Below are 16,147 nucleotides of genomic sequence, written 5' to 3'. Positions count from 1 at the left end.
ACCTTGTCGGCATTTCTTTGTTTGCCGGACCAGCCGTCCCTTTTTAAATCTCCTATAGTCTTAAGATTTTTGAAGGGTCTAACGAATAAATTCCCTCCTACTCCGTTTATTTTACCTCAGTGGGACTTAAATCTTGTTTTAACATACTTGATGGGTGCTCCCTTTGAGCCCTTACACAAGTGTCCTATGAGGCTTTTGACTTTTAAGACAGTCTTCCTCGTTGCAATTACCTTGGCAAGGAGGGTAAGTGAGCTTCAAGCTCTTAGTTCCAAGCCCCCATTCTTGACCATTCATGCTGAACGAATGGTTCTTAGGGCCAGGGCTGCGTTCTCCCTAAGGTGGTGACTCCCTTCCACCTAGGACAATCCATTACCCTCCCTACCTTTTATCCTCCAACACACCCTTCCAAGGAGGAGGAGAGGTTACACCGTCTGGACCCTAGGAGGGCGGTGAGCTTTTACCTGGACAGAACTAAAGACTGTTGTGTGGATGACCAGCTCTTCGTTGGGTTTGCTGGCTGCAAAAGAGGAAGAGCGGTCCATAAAAGAACTTTGTCAAGATGGATCGTCCTCTGTATAAAGATCTGCTACTCTTTGGCCGGTAAGGATCCTCCAGAGGGTATAAGGGCTCATTCTACTAGAGCTAAGTCGTCTACCTCAGCATTGGCTAGAGGTGTTCCTGTAGACGACATTTGTAGGGCGGCAACTTTGTCTTCCCTCCACACGTTCGCGAAACATTACTGCTTGGATGCTGAGGTGAGGAGGGACGGCCACTTTGCGCGCTCTGTCCTTCAGGATTTCCTGGTTTAGAAGAGTGGACACCCTCCTCCGGGAGTGGGGACTGCTGTGGGACTCTATTCACCAGGTGAGGAATCCACACGGCAGATGTATCTATCAGAAGAACAAGTTACTTACCTTCGGTAACGCTTTTTCTGGTAGATACTATATCTGCCTGTGGATTCCTCACTGACCCACCCGCCTCTCCGTTGTTCACTCTTCTTTACCAGAGTTACTGTAATGTATTGTTTATATATTGTAATGTTAAGGAGTTGTTTCCATTGCTTTCTTGCACTTGCTTCACACTGTGTGTGTTTCTCCTTGGCTATTGTGTATTGTGTATACTTTGCATATTTCTACTGTCATTTGTCCGTCCGTGTGCCTCGATGGCACGGAAAAAAGGGCGGAACTGATGTCATCACGCCGGCCTGGGCCTATTGTAGGCGTCGGTGAGGTATGCGGAGTCGCGTGCGATGCCGTGTCTCTATGACATCCAAGTCCACGTCGGTACGAGGCTACGAAAAGAATTTCTGAATGTTGCCTACGCAAGGGGATATTCACAAGGTGAGGAATCCACAGGCAGATATAGTATCTACCAGAAAAAGCGTTACCGAAGGTAAGTAACTTGTTCTTTAACACTGTGTGTAGTTAGTGATGTATTTGATATTAATATGTTTGAAGTGTTGTGTATATTGTTGGGTTAATACTTATGGGGTAGGTATTGACTTTGGATGTGCTTTCTGGGAGGCATGGAGTTTTACATCAAAACACGATTGAGCACTGTACTTGAGGCTGTCTTGCTTTCTTTGCAGAATAGGGTACTCTTTTAACATGGGATGCAAAGAGAGCTAGCTGTCTTTGATATGGGCTTTTTTATGTGATGCAACAATCTTGTCAGAACATAATGCAATAACTATTGCACTTGATGTAAATAGGCCTATTTTGGGCCCCGCTATGAGTTTCCCTTTAACTTTGGCGGAGGGGCAGAAATATCAGAGCCAGAATCAACAATTCCTGACAATATCACCTCATGAGTTAACAGGGATCACATGTTAAATTTCCTGGAACAGGGAGTAACCTGCTGAATCCGACAGTGAGCAAGTGGTAAAGGGGATCAAGGGAAGCACAGTGGGTTGCAGTAGGTGGACGGTGGTGGCACCACTTGGGGCAATTTATAACAGGACACTACATGGTATATATTGTTGGGTTAACAATGATTGGTGTGAGTGCAGTTTGTGATATGGTTTTTATTGTTAATGGTGGTAAGTGATTCACATCTTGAGTTGGACATGATTTCTATACAGTATAAGAAAGTCTGTTAACGGTGAATGGAGTTAGCGTTTGTTTTGATTTGGGAATACTCGCCATGCAGCATGTTGCGCTTTTCCTAAAACTTTGCATCTCTCACCTTTAGAGCATTTTCTTTTTTTAGGTGAATCCAGCAGATGTTGAAAACTACTCCCGAATGATAGAACTCTGGTTCCTCTTCTCCTTCGTCTGGTCCGTGTGTGCTGCCGTAGATGAGGAAGGGCGCAAGAGAATCGATAACTATCTGCGAGAGATGGAGGGCTCTTTCCCTAGCAAGGTATCCTTTGGGCCTAGGCTCAAAAGACAGCATAAACAATAATTATTGTACCATTCAGGATACAATATCATCGATGTATAAGTAGTCTGAGTGGTGTTTAATTGGTTTGATAGCATATGCAGTGGGCAACTTCTGTTTATACATTTTCAAGTGAGGATTAACTGTATGAACAGGATGTCAAACCCTTGAAGTAAGAAGAATAATACTCTCTGTCACAATTTCTGTATTAACTCCCATCTCATTGGATCAGTCACAATGTTGAGTCTCATTCACAGGCTTACACTGTTGGCTATATTTCTTCATCCTAGGGATAAAGTAACCAACTTTGTGACATTACCATCTATCTGTTAAGTGTAATTATGTCATCTGATAGAGACGTCTAGGTGCAGACTGTATAAGCCTCTTGATTGTTTTTTTTTTTAGCTATTTGTAGTTTGTCTAGATATGAGTATGTGCTTAAACAATTTGTGTGCTTAGTGTTTGTTGCCTAATGACCTGGCATAAGCTTTGAGGCAGGTAGTGGATAATGGCATTTAGTTACCCAACACTTTATACAGTCTAGTATTAACTGATTGATTCTGTTGTTGAGGGGATATGCATCATTTTCGCTGTGAGGTATCACAACTAGCCTGGATTGTCTGTATTTTTAGCCAGATGTCTAGTGCAATGTTATGGACTTTTCAGTAGAAAATGAGAAAATATTTGGTGGCAAAATAGACTATTTTTTTAAAATGTTTAAGAAACTGAGATAGTCTGATTTTGAACAAATGGGGCTTCTATTAATAGTGGCACAGTGAGCGGAAAAGAATGGGTATGAATGGTACCCAAAGCGATTTCTAGTGTTTTAGACTATCTGAAAGAGACATCTAGCCGCAGATTCCTTACTTTAGAATTTTTCCCAGGAGCAAGACTGGATCCGGAAAATGTTTTCCAACAGTAAGTCTGTGTGCCGGCAGAGTGCGTAGCATGACTCCCCACCAATGTTGTCCATATAACTCCCTTGCTGACGCGCTGATGTCAGTTTCTTCTTTTCTGTGCTTTCAGCGCAGATTCGGAGTGGTAAGAGACGTTTTTTCAGGCCCATCTCAGCGTCTTGTCGAGAGAACAGTGTGCTATTTTCAGATTATGTCCTTTGTGTTTAATCCTTGCGGCACTTGTGAAAGACAGATGTCAATCATGGATCCACATACCGTACGTTGATGGTGCATCGGAGAACACTCCATTTCAGAGGAATGCGGGTACTGTCAGCGTCTTCATCCGGAGGCATTTAAAGAGCATCGTCTGAAACTCCTGGTGGCGCTCTTTTCTGAGAAACCGTAGCAACGTCACTCCTCACCGTAGTCCAGGTACCGGCTGAGAAGTCATTTGGATGAGGGGTTGCCTCCCTCAATGTCAGGGAAGGCTTCGACAACCCAACAGCCAAAATGTAAGTCTGAAGCCATCTCCCACATCATCAGTTGAGGAGCATTTAGAAGAGTTTTCCCCTCACCACCCTAATCATCCTGGAGCTGGGGCGACTCTAGACCAAATGAGGGAATATTATCTGTCCCTACAAAAAGTTTAAGGCATCTGTCTCCCTCTGGTGAGCCCTCTCGCCCCAAGGAGGTAGGAGGTACCGTCACTGGGTCTGCACAGGTAGGTTCGCCTTTGATGACAGTTGTTGGAGTCTCTGAATCCATTTTCGGATTCAAGACAGCGCTGGTACACAGGCCTTTGCCCTTCACACCTTCAGTGTCCATTCAGCTGCAGAAGCCAGGGCCGTTGGTTGACACCGACCCTGACGCTTTGGTGCCCAGTCATTTAGCAATGTCAGAAGCTCAGGTAGACATCCATACTAGTCCTATTTCTGATGTCGATACAACACCACACCGCCGTTGGCCGGTGCCAGGCGCGTTGCTGACAGTGCCGGCTTCTTTGGGCTCTCCATCTGGTGTTTTTCAGCCCTTGTCCATTTTTACTACAGGAATACACAGTTTAGAAACTGAAGGAGAGAATATTGGGGTTGAAAATTCTTTTCAGGATGTTGTCCAGCCTCTTGTGCTTGGGAATTGGTTGACTGAACTGGGGAAGGTTAGTGCATTAGAGGCCTCCCCAGTTTCAGATTTAATTTCCCCACCTAGCATGGTTTCGGCTATGCAGGAGGGGGGGTCAAGTATGAACAAAGGCGGGACCACTTTTGGAAGTACGCAGGTGGTGTTTTATTGTTATGCAAGGTAAAACCAGTCAAATAAGCAGTCTCCGTCTAAAAGCAACCAAACAAAAGAAGACGTTGTGGTCTCAGAGGACGGGATCCGGAATTCTTCCCGGCTTCTCTGTGTAGGAGAGCAGGGTCTGCAATCCTATGATCACCCCAGATTTTTGCTTTTTGCCTCACTGGTTTACGACTTCCCTGGCTGTGGGCCTGCTAATCAAACCCACAGCCTAGCTGTTCTCTCACTAAATTGACACGTGTACCTTAGGTGCATTTACCAATTGGTACTGGGCCACCTTGTCAGACCCTGTAACTCAGGGCATAGGTGTACCCAGGGCCTACCAGGGGCTGCAGCATGTATTATGCCACCCCTGGCTGGCCAACTAAATCTGACACAACTGGCTGCACGACAGCTGGGGCAAAGTGGTGTAATCACCCTTTGCTGTAGATATAGTATACCTATATCTAAACCTAAAATGGACACATAGATTCCTATCAGTCACTCCTATGGCAGGCCTTAACAATCCTGAAGGCAGAGTGCTTGGAATCATGTGAGATGGTGCTCTGGCATGAGCTGAGCCCGTTTGCAGCTTGCGGAACCAAGTCCTAATAGCTGTTCCATGATAACGCATACCATATACTCTTAAGTGCATTATAATCCTCGCGGTTATATGCCAACTCTGGTATCGCTTTATCAAAACATGTCGAGTAAGGTGTCATACGAATTGGAATACTAACCCCTCGCCAATTCTGGCGACGGGGTTAGCATTCCACCCTTCTAGAGGGACACGACATGTGTGTAACTGTGAACCCCGGTTAAAGTTAACTCGAGCCTCAGCATAACAAAATGGATGCTGCCACCACAGACACAAGTCTGACCTCCTGCTGCTGGGAGTCCTTCCAGCGAGGAGAGCTTGGACAAAGGTTTTCCTGTTAGGGGCGGTGCTAGCACCATCCCAGACAGGGTTTTGTGTATCCTGGATAGGCAGGGCTGAATAGGAAGGTGACTGCAAGTGGCACCCCAGTGCTCACTATGCATCTGCCGGCTAGAACCAGTTCCAGGGGCACACCAGCCCCTGAGCTGGGGAAAGTCCGGCATGGGAGAGGGGTGTAACCACCCCCCTTCCTGGTCCCACCCATGGGCAGGACCTAGTCCCGTACCAGCCCCTTTCTTTAGTATAAAGGTGGGAGTGGGGACCCTTCCAAATTAGATCATCTTTGAATCCTGAAACTACTTTCTACAAAAGGAACTCAAGACTTCTTCCTAAGATTTGTCCCTTGTGGCTAAGGAGTAGTCACCCTGCATCTGCGGGCACCAACTAAGAACACTGCGGTTTGCTGCACGTCCTTCCTCCGGATCCAGACCGACCAGCACGACGAGACCCGGCTTCCCTGGCACCTCTGATCTCTACCTACATCGTCAGCTCAGCTGAGATCCGTGGGTGTGACGAGACCTCGAGGGACCGGCCATCTTCAGAACTGCACGACGCTTATCCAGCACGACCGCCGAGGATCCTCGAGTGAGTGCTTTGGGGTTTGAGAAGCCCTAACCCTGAGCAGCTCCAGCTCCGAAGTCCAGCCCCCCAGCATCCACGAGATCTGCGTGGGGCCCTTCTGCTCTTTGCTGCTCACCGCGTTGTCCGGCCACTTGCCTGCTGGCTTGTAGCCCTCTCGACGACAAACGACGACATCTTCCTCGTTGGTCTGGTTGCTCCAGACTAGCCCTTAATCCCCTCCAACAGAGGAGCACCCCGGACCCTCCTGGTCCACTCCAGACGCCATTTTGAGTCCACCGCGTGGGCTTGCATTTGCCAAGAGTTGTTGCCCCAATCCTGGGTCCAGCGACGTCGACAGCAGATACCTTCGTGGGACAGCTCGCACCTTTATCCTGGTCGCCGACAACGCCTCCTGTTCCGAGAGACTGCAGAGCCCAGTGTCGCCCACTCACCTGGTCGAGGTGACTTCGTCCGGTGCCATCCTGGTGCCCATCTAATCACTGGCTAGTGATTCAGAACTTGGTCCCCTCTGCTTACAGGTATCCTCCATCATCGATCCAGGCTTGGATCACATCGAACTTCATCACTGGTCGCCTGCCAGCAACTTCTTCTTTCAGGCTCCATAGACTGCAACGAGGATTCCCGACGTCTTTTCAGCCCTATGAAGCCGCAGCCCCTGGGCTAGGTAACCTGAGCATTTCGGTGCTCCAGCATAGCTTAACTATCCAAGGGTCCAGATCCTTTTTCGTTTCAGCTCTACCTAGTCGGATTCGTCCGATAACACTAACTTTACGAAATCTAGAATCCATAGACTTTGTCCCGCATCCCGCGTGAGAGTGCACACTCTGCACCGGATCTCCCTAGGCCTCCTGCTCGTAATCTGAAGGTTCAGTAGTCCAGTCTTAGCGATCCTAAAGCCTTTGAGACTAGTTACTTACCTGCTAGTATTTCGCATTCCACTTTTGTAGTATATGGTTTTCCGTGCCCCTCGGGCATTTGTGTAAATTGTGCGACTTTCAGAATTTCTCTAAGAGCTTTGTATAGTGCTTAGCACCCTGTCCTCATAAAGAGTCCAGGGTTGTTGTGTTCTAAATAAATATCCTTTTATTTTCATAACAACTTGTGTGGTGTCCTTTCACTTGGTGTTCAAGGGGTATATGTGATGGTATAACAGCTGGCTTAACACGCCCTCTAGAGTTTAGCCTAAAGACTGCTCTTGTCCATGCTACTAGGATAGCTGGTCTATCAGGTTGACTTACAACCAAACATCAATAAGGGTTGTTTGGACTGATACATAGTGATCACTAGAATAGTGAGCACTGCATATCAGGCCAACTTCTCACACTCTGTCTTGCCTTTGATGCTCCACTCAGGCAATCTGCGTGAGTTCTCCAGCAAGGACATGTGAAATAAAGAAAAATACCCCAAGGTTACTATTTGGCTCTGGGTCCTGGGTATGGAAGAGGGGGGACGGGAAGTGAAGGAATCACCAGGGACTATCACCAGTTCTCAGCTCAACCGATAGGTGCTAGAAGTGTGAGCGGGGACAAGGGAACAACAAAAAAAGACCACACACACACACCTGGTCCCGTGACCTCCCTCAAGCCTCCCCTATTCGGTCCCACCCCGTGAGAGTACTAGTCCCCTTATCTGATCCCGTACCTTGTTCAGCCACACTTCTCCAGAAGTGCGGCGGGGCGACTCGTGAAGACGGTGGCCTCCTGGCGTGTTGATTCTGCTGGGCTGTCCGTCTTCTTCGTCCTCTGTGTGTCGTGGCTTCTCCTCAGGAAGGCTGTTTGGCTCCGGGTTCTCCTCAGAAAGGCTGTTCGGCTCTGGCTTCTCCACTCCAGTTCTCCCTCCGGCTGTCGCGCTGTCTTCTTCCTGGAGGTGGATTTTGAGTGCTGCTCCGGTCCCGGATTGGTCAAAGGATGGTGACGCCACGCCGGAGGTTTCCACCCCCGGGAAAGCCCAGGCAGCGTTAAAGGGACCATATGCGTCCTGTTCTCGGGGTGGAAAGGAATAGGAGTTAAAGTCCTCGCCCTGCCCTGGACCCCAGTGACATATGGCAATGGGCGAAAGTGCCTCGTTGGCTGAAGTATTGAAGAGGGGAGCTGTGGTGTTGAATTGCCAATTTCCCTTGGTGGAATTATCTGCGGATCCCTTGGTAAATATTCTTCTCTGGAACCCATGCTCTGTTTTAAAGAGTCTCTGTTTTGATCTTCTTTTGTGAGCTTGGGCAAAGCCCGTGTCAGTAGCTCCAGTTGTCCGAGCTGCGGGCCATAGGCATTGTCCTGCCCTGGGGGACCCTCATTGTCTCCTCCGACATCCTACTACAAAAGGACTGGTGGTTCTAGCTGCTACAGCGTCTTTGGACCCTAACGCCCTTACTTTAGTTCCATCAGGCAAGGAATACAGATATTTAAAAAGTTGTGGGAGGAATATATTTTCTTCTGTAGGCTCGACTTTGAGATCTCTGAATACTACAAGTATGATAGGTAGGTTTTTGCATGCCTTATGGGATTCCGTGGCGCAGAGGCTGCCTTCTCTATCAGAGGAAGCTAGGAATGAGTTGGTGCAAGATGGCCGAGAGGCTTCAAGATTCACCATCAAATGTAGTATGGACACTAAGGATTGGGTAGAGCTCAGTCGCTTGCTCTGCGCAGGCATGCGTGGCTGCGTCAGTCTGGGTTTTCAGAGCCTGTGCAAGAAAGCCTTAAAGATATGCCATTTGATGCTGCCCACTTATTTGGTGAACATGTTGATTGGCCTTAGCTGATTCAGAGCTGGTCAATCTGACAAGTCCACTTGAGGTATTTTGTAAGCTTGGGTTCTCTGCCAGGGGATACTCATCAATAGTCATAAGCACTGAATAATCCCTGCCCATGTGCGGGACCCGGGAGCATATATAAAAATACATATATATGTGTGTATGATTAGACAAGCAAGTACAGAGTACTTCCCCATACATGTATACATACATAAATATGCAGCCTACTGTACTTCAAATAGGCTAATATGCCAAAATTACATGTTTTTTTTTTGGGAAGAGAAAATAATCTCTCATATAAACAGGGTAATAGTGTTCCAACACAGTCCTTTATTTTCAGGGGGAAAAGAAAGTAATTGCAGGCAATTAGCTCATAGGCTGCATGGAAGAGAAAACATCACAGTATTAAAAAACTAGCACCCTGCCTTTAGGGATTCCAAGAACCTGGACACCGTGCCTTTAAGCCCTCTCAGAGCCCCCTGCTCCCATCATGCACTACAGGTGACAGTTAGGTCAGTTCTTTTTTCCGGCTCCTTCTGTGAGGATCCTGGAGCTTGAGATCGTCAGTTTTTGGCTATTTCGGGTCAGAAATTGGTTTATTTACACTTTATTCGACATTTTGTACTGCTGGTATTCATTTTCTATCTTTTTCTGACAATTTACCAACTATTTTTTGTCAGAATTACCAGCATTATTTAATAAATGCCCTTCCTGTGGGAAGTAAATGGCTAAATGTGTGTGTATTGTGTGTTTGCCATCTTCACACAACCCAGAGAAGTGCTACTACTGTCAGCAATTTTCAAAGAGAACTCTGAAGATCAAACTTCACGCCTCATTGGAGAGAGGAAAAGGACATATAAGTGGCCTTGAGAGCAATCCTACCTCCAAGAAGCCCTCCTCTCCAGAAAAACGGAAGAAAAGGTGTCGGTTGGCTTCCCCAGCTTCCAAAAGAAAGCAGTTTCCGGATTTCTCGCCGTCTGCATCGAAATCGACGTCAGAAAGACGAGTAAGACACTCGACGACGTCAAGGGACAGACCACAGTGGAAATGGCAAGAACTCAGTCGATGACAAGTATGTCGGCGTTGAGGCATACTTCGAGCACGAAGTATGTTGCAAATGAATGATCAAAGTCGATGTTAAAGCATCCATCAACGTCAAGACACCGAAGGGCATCGAGATCTCCGCCTCCTTCATGAAGTTCAGCATCGAGAGGATCGACGACATAGAAACACTCACTGACCCTTAGACGGTCGACCTCGAGAGCAAGATTACTGTCGAAAAAGTCAAAGACACCGCAAGCCTATAGGCCAGGGGTCTCCAAACCGGTCCTGGAGGGCCGGATCCATGCCAGATTTTTAAAATTACTACATGTATCTCAATGGGCATATCCCAAAAATCTGGAATGGATCCGGCCCTCCAGGACCGGTTTGGAGACCCCTGATATAGGCGGTCGACATCGAGAATGCCTTCTCATTTGGCGTCAAAGAGACCGACGTCAAGGGTATCACCACATAGACGCGAGTCCTCAACTGTATCTCCGCAGCAGCGGTCAACATCAATGATGGCCCAGTCCGGGTAAACGTCGAGGCAGCGGTCGACGTCAAGGGAGAAATATCTCACCATACCTTCAGGAGATGTACAAAAGCCAAGGTCGAAGTCGAGAACCATACGTTCGACATTGAGGGAAGGTTCATCTTCGCCTTGCATTAATATTATTCAGGTTACGCCGGAGGGATCTCAGGTTCCCAGAGAAAAGACTCTTCCTATTAATAAGTCTCCAAGATGGCTTGAAAGTATACGACACTGGAAGGTCCCACCCAAAGTTCCGGGCTCAAAATTCTCCAGAACGGTCGCTCCATCCAGAGTCTCTGTGGGACCTCCCCCTACTGCATCCTCGAGACACTCTCCACATAGGTCTCCGAGAAGATCGAGATCGCCTTCAGCACGATGCTCATGTTCAAGAGGGCGCTCAAGATCTAGACATTCGCCTACCCTTAAAAGAAGATGGAGGTCACCTTCATCTACCACGTCTACGAGATCATCCATTAGGGATTACTCACCTACTTTATCTACAACACCGCCATCCAGGGTTTCTCCAATTGATGATATCAGAACTTTCAATGAGGTTCTGTGCAGGGGTACCAGCAAGCTAAATATCCGTTTGTCTGCTTCACCAGTTTTGACTTCCATCCTATTTGAGACCCTTCACCATATGTCTTTGGCAAGACCTCTACTGCCTTTAGTCCCAAGCCTGTTAGAGCCAGCAATGCAGACCTTCCTGACTCTGGCCACGGTGGGCTCAGTTCCCATTTGTATTTCTAAAAAATATAAGGCCCCAGATTAGGATCCATTCTTTCTTCATGCGGACCCACCTCCTGACTCAGTCATTGTGGCAGCAGCCAGAAAGGCACACTTGGCTTCATACTCCTCCAATGTGCCTCCGGAGAAGGACAATAAGAATATGGACTCTTTAGGCAGAAGAATGTGCAACACATCTGCCTCAGTGATGAAGGTGGCTAGCGTTTCCGCCCAGCTGGATTGGTATGATAGATCACTCTGGGACTCCTTGGCAAGGTTCACAGACAAGCTACCGAAAGAGGATCAACATGACTTCCAAGAAATCCTGCAGGAAGGCGGCTTGGTGGCAAACCAAGTTATCAGTGCAGCTGCAGACACTTCAGAATTTGATTCTCACGGCTATTCCCACGGGATTTGCTTGAGGCGTTCAGCCTGGCTTCATCTTACGGGGCTGAAACTGGATGCACAGAGAAAGATCGTAAACCTTTACTTCAATGGTTCTTCTCTATTCAGTTCGCATGCGGACGACCAATTGTCCAAGAGGAAAACAGAATTGTACACTTTAAAAGCCGTTGGCTTGGGGAAGCGTACAGAATTTCGTTAAAGGTTCTGTCCCTCTGACAGACGTCCCTTCCAGCAGAGGGTTCAAACCCTCAGTGGACCACGCAGAATCATAATCAATCCAGGTCCCCCTATCACCAAAGAAGTTCTGGACCTCCAAGACAACAGACGACTGCACCTAAACAACCAACAAAGCAATGAGGGATGGCTTTCTCCTTACCCGTTGACCACTCCGGTGGGGGGAAGTGTTATGTTACATCTGGAGGAGTGGAAGAAATTAACAAAGGACTAGTGGGTGTTGAATATTGTTCAGAATGGCCATTTACTCAGGTTCAAATTCCCACCTCCATCAATTTGTCCGTGAGAAAAAATTCTCCAAGACCACCACTTGTTGCAATCGGAGGTGAATAGTCTTCTACAAAAAGATACCATAGAAACAGTCCCTGTTCCTCGGTGAAAGAAAGGGATCTATTCTCATTATTTTCTGGTGCAGAAAAGAGGTCTTACCAGAGAATTCAGACCAATACTCGGCTTGAGACTGTTAAACGAATTCAACCACAAAGAAAATTTTCGGATGTTGGCACTGCACCAAATCTTCCCTCAACTGCATCAAGGGGACTGGATGTGTTCTATAGATCTACAGGAGGCATACTTCTTTGTTCCAGTTTCCAAGAAGCATCGCAAACTTCTACGATTTCAAGTGTCATTCCAGCACTTCCAATTCAAGGTTCTCCCATTCGGGGTCAAATCATCCCCCTTAACGTTTTTGAAATGCATGGCAGTGGTGGCAGCTTTCCTACGCAAGCAAAGGATATTTATCCCCTTCGGTGCTCATGACGAGCTCAGCTCGTCATGAGGTACACCTCTTGTGTGCTCATGACGAGCGCCCATTTCTATTATGGTCCAGCACAGCAGAGGAACATCTTAAGCAGCCAAGGTGTTAAATATCCTTACTTGGACGACTGACTCCTGAAGAGCTCATCACCTGCTCTACTACAGAGTCATCTCTCATACTGTCTTCAGCTACTAAACAGGTTGAGACTTCATGTCAACTACAAAAAATCGATCTTCAACCCGACACAGAGAATTCAATACCTAGGTGCCTCCCTGGATACCGCAAAGGCAAGCGTGTGTCCTTCGGAGGAGAAGTTATTCTCAATCCGCGAGAAATGTCACAATCTTCTCCACACACAACGTTCCACAGTCAGACAGGTGTTATTGCTGCTGGAATCAATAGCATCAGGCATCTTCATCGGATCACTGACATAATATCGTCAGTCAGAATATGTTGGTACCAGAATATCGTGTCCAAAATATCGATGAACAAAATATCAACTTCCTATCCACATAAAGGTAAGTACCAAAATATCGATACCCTAATATCGTTGCAAAAAAATTTCGTTGTATAAAATATCGGTTTTTTTTAGTCTTAAAAATAATATCACATTAATGAAATTATAAATACATTTAAATAAAACATAGCATTTTTTTAAAAATAATTAATAAATAATGAATGTAATGTAAAAAATGCATATTTTTACATATATTAACTTAATAATATTAATAAATGAATATTACATTTAATTATACAATGTTAAACATAATTAGAATTATTATTACATATATATCTCAACAAACCTGTAATATAACTATAAACATTTATTTCATATATAATAAATTAAATTATTAAAATATATATGTTTTCAATAATATTTCACAGTACAATAATTATAACAGTAGGAAAAACGTTGCGTAGCATAGGGGATAAAATTACTATTCCCACTCCAACAAGTGTAATAGTAGGGAAAGTGTTGCATAGTGGGAGCGAAAAAATGACTATTCCCACTCCAGCAAGTGCAACAGTAGGGGAAGTGTTGGGTAGCGGAAGGGTAAAAATTACTATTCCCACTCCAGTGAGTGCAACAGTAAGGATAATTTTAGCTAGCTGGTGGGTAAAAATTACTATTCCCACTGCAGCGACTGGAACTGTAGAGAAAGTGTTGGATAGTGGGAGGCTAAAATTACTATTACCCCTCCAACGAGTGTAACAGTAGGCAAAGTGTTGGATAACAGGTGGGTAAAAATTACTGTTCCCACTCCCAACAAGTGTAGCAGTAGGGAAACTGTTGGATAGAGGGTGTGTAAAAATTACAATTCCCACTCCACTGAGTGCAACAGTAGGGAAAGTGTTGGAAAGCTGGTGGGTAAAAATTACTTTTCCCATTCCAGCGAGTGCAACAGTAGGGAAAGTGTTGGCTAGTGGGTCGGAATAATTTACTATTCTCATAGATACTTCTGCCTTGTGGATTTCTCACCTTGTGAATATCCCCCTTGCGCCAGCAACGTTCGGAAAATTCTTTGTAGCACGCCGGCGTGGTCGACGTCATAGGAGCACGGCATTGCGCGCGACTCCGTCTGATGTCACCGACTCCTCATAAGGCCCACGTCGGCGTGATGACGTCAGTTCCCTTTTTTCCGCGTCGTCGACGCCAACGGTTTCTGGGATCTTCTGCAATACTTTGAGTATCTTGTTACTATTTTGTGTAACTGTTTCTCTTTTGAGAATTTCTTCTTCGTCGAGGATGTCGTCGAGGAAGACGGGGTTCAAGCAGTGTGGTTCTTTACAGGTTGATCCTGATAGCCCCATGGTGGCCCAGACAACACTGGTTCACGGAACTCCTGCTGCTGTCGGAGGACTGTCCAGTTCATCTCCGACCAATTCCATCACTTCTGACAATGTCCAAGGGACAAGTGCTCCATCCGGACCCGAAATCCTTGCGATTAGCGGCTTTTCTCCTGAACACTGTGAATTTAGACATCTGAAAATCTCAGATGAATGTAGAAGGATCCTATCCAAAGCTAGAGCGGATAGTACCAACAAAACCCACAAGATGAAATGGAAGAGGTTTTGTGTATGGTGTCAGCGAAATAACATGCATCATCTAACTACGGCTTCTCATGAGATTATCCCATTTAGCCAAATCAGGATTGGCTCATGCTTCGATTAAGGTACATTTGGCTGCATTGTCCCGCTACAGGAGGTCTTCCTCGGGCCCATCCTTATGGTCTGAAAGGATCATCAAACAGTTTATGAAAGGATTATTCAGGGTTTTTCCTCCAATAAAACCACCACCACCGCTTTGGTGTCTAAATGTAGTGCTATCTCAGCTAATGAAAGAGCCCTTCGAACCCATACATAGTGCAGATATAAAATTCCTCACATGGAAGATGGCACTACTCATCGCCTTGACGACAGCAAGACAAGTTGGAGAGCTGCAGGCTCTCACGATTCAAAGCCTTTTTTTGCAGTTTCAGGAGGACAGGATGCTTCTGAGAACTAACCCAAAGATCATTCTGAAGGTACCAACAGACTTTCATTTAAATGAACCGTTAGTACTAAAACGCTTCTTTCCTCAACCAGCAACAGCGGCAGAGAGAGTACTGCATTCGCTGGATGTTCAGCGGTGCCTCAAGTTCTATTTGCAGGAAACCAGAACCTTTCGAAAGTCCTCACAGCTTTTTGTTGCTTATAGCTCACCCAGAAAGGGTTTCCCTTTATCAAAACGTGGAATTGCCAGGTGGATTTCCAGTGCGATGTCTACTGTCACCAAGCTGCTGGCAAGCCTCTGGATGCACGAGTTCGTGCTCACTCAACAAGGGCAGTGTCCACATCGACTTCACTTTGCTCTCCTGAGGCACAGCCGGGAGCAGCGCTCTACGCTTTATTTTAAAATTGCTTATTTGTGTGTATTTTAAAATCTCCTCACTCTACTTACCCCTGGGCTATCATCACCACCTGGCACTGACATCCCCCCGCACAGCGAAGCTATCGCTGCAGCGGGCGAGGTGTTTGAATTGTTGTTGCTGCCATTCGCTGCGAGCACTAGGCCACGCCCACTTGCGCAGGCCACGCCCCCTCCGCCAGGATCATTCTTAAGCGCTGAATACAAGCGCCAACCTCAGATTCACTTTGCTCTCCTAAGGCACAGCCGGGAGCAGCGCTGTACGCTTTATTTTAAAATTGCTTATTTGTGTGTACTTTAAAATCTCCTCACTCTACTTACCCCTGGGCTATCATCACCACCTGGCACTGACACCCCCCGCACAGCGGAGCTATCGCTGCAGCGGGCGAGGTGTTTGAATTGTTGTTGCCGCCATTCGCCGCGAGCACTAGGCCACGCCCACTCGCGCAGGCCACGCCCCCTTCCAACCCTCTTTATCACTGGTATATAACATGACACCACCGGAAGCGAAGCGGACGAGCGCAGCGGGCGCGACGATTGCGCGCCAAAGGCGCGCCTAAGGCAAGCTCGTCTGCGCTAAGCATGGGCGAATTTTGCGAATCTCGCGTTCGCGAATTTCGCGGATTTGCGAACTCGCAATCCGCAAAATCCGCGAATTCTCGCGAATTTGCGGATTTTTTTTTTTTTGTTCGCTCTGGTTTCTGCCAGTTCGCGAGGGTTTTGTACAAT

General features: G+C 46.7%; 1 protein-coding gene across 1 annotated transcript in view; it reads left to right on the top strand.

Annotated features, from left to right (window-relative positions):
• The window catches only part of DNAH2 (dynein axonemal heavy chain 2), a 2,538,822-nt gene that overhangs the window by 1,532,144 nt on the left and 990,531 nt on the right, over window positions 1-16,147 (top strand). Inside the window, exon 47 of the mRNA XM_086946066.1 lies at window positions 2,209-2,361. Coding sequence (XP_086802192.1) covers window positions 2,209-2,361 — 153 coding nt within the window. The remainder of the gene's footprint in view (window positions 1-2,208; window positions 2,362-16,147) is intronic.

This window comes from Lissotriton vulgaris, chromosome 12 (assembly GCF_964263255.1).
Source record: "Lissotriton vulgaris chromosome 12, aLisVul1.2, whole genome shotgun sequence".
Classification (NCBI taxonomy): Eukaryota; Metazoa; Chordata; class Amphibia; order Caudata; family Salamandridae; genus Lissotriton; species Lissotriton vulgaris.
This window is presented reverse-complemented; position numbering and strand designations above follow the sequence as displayed.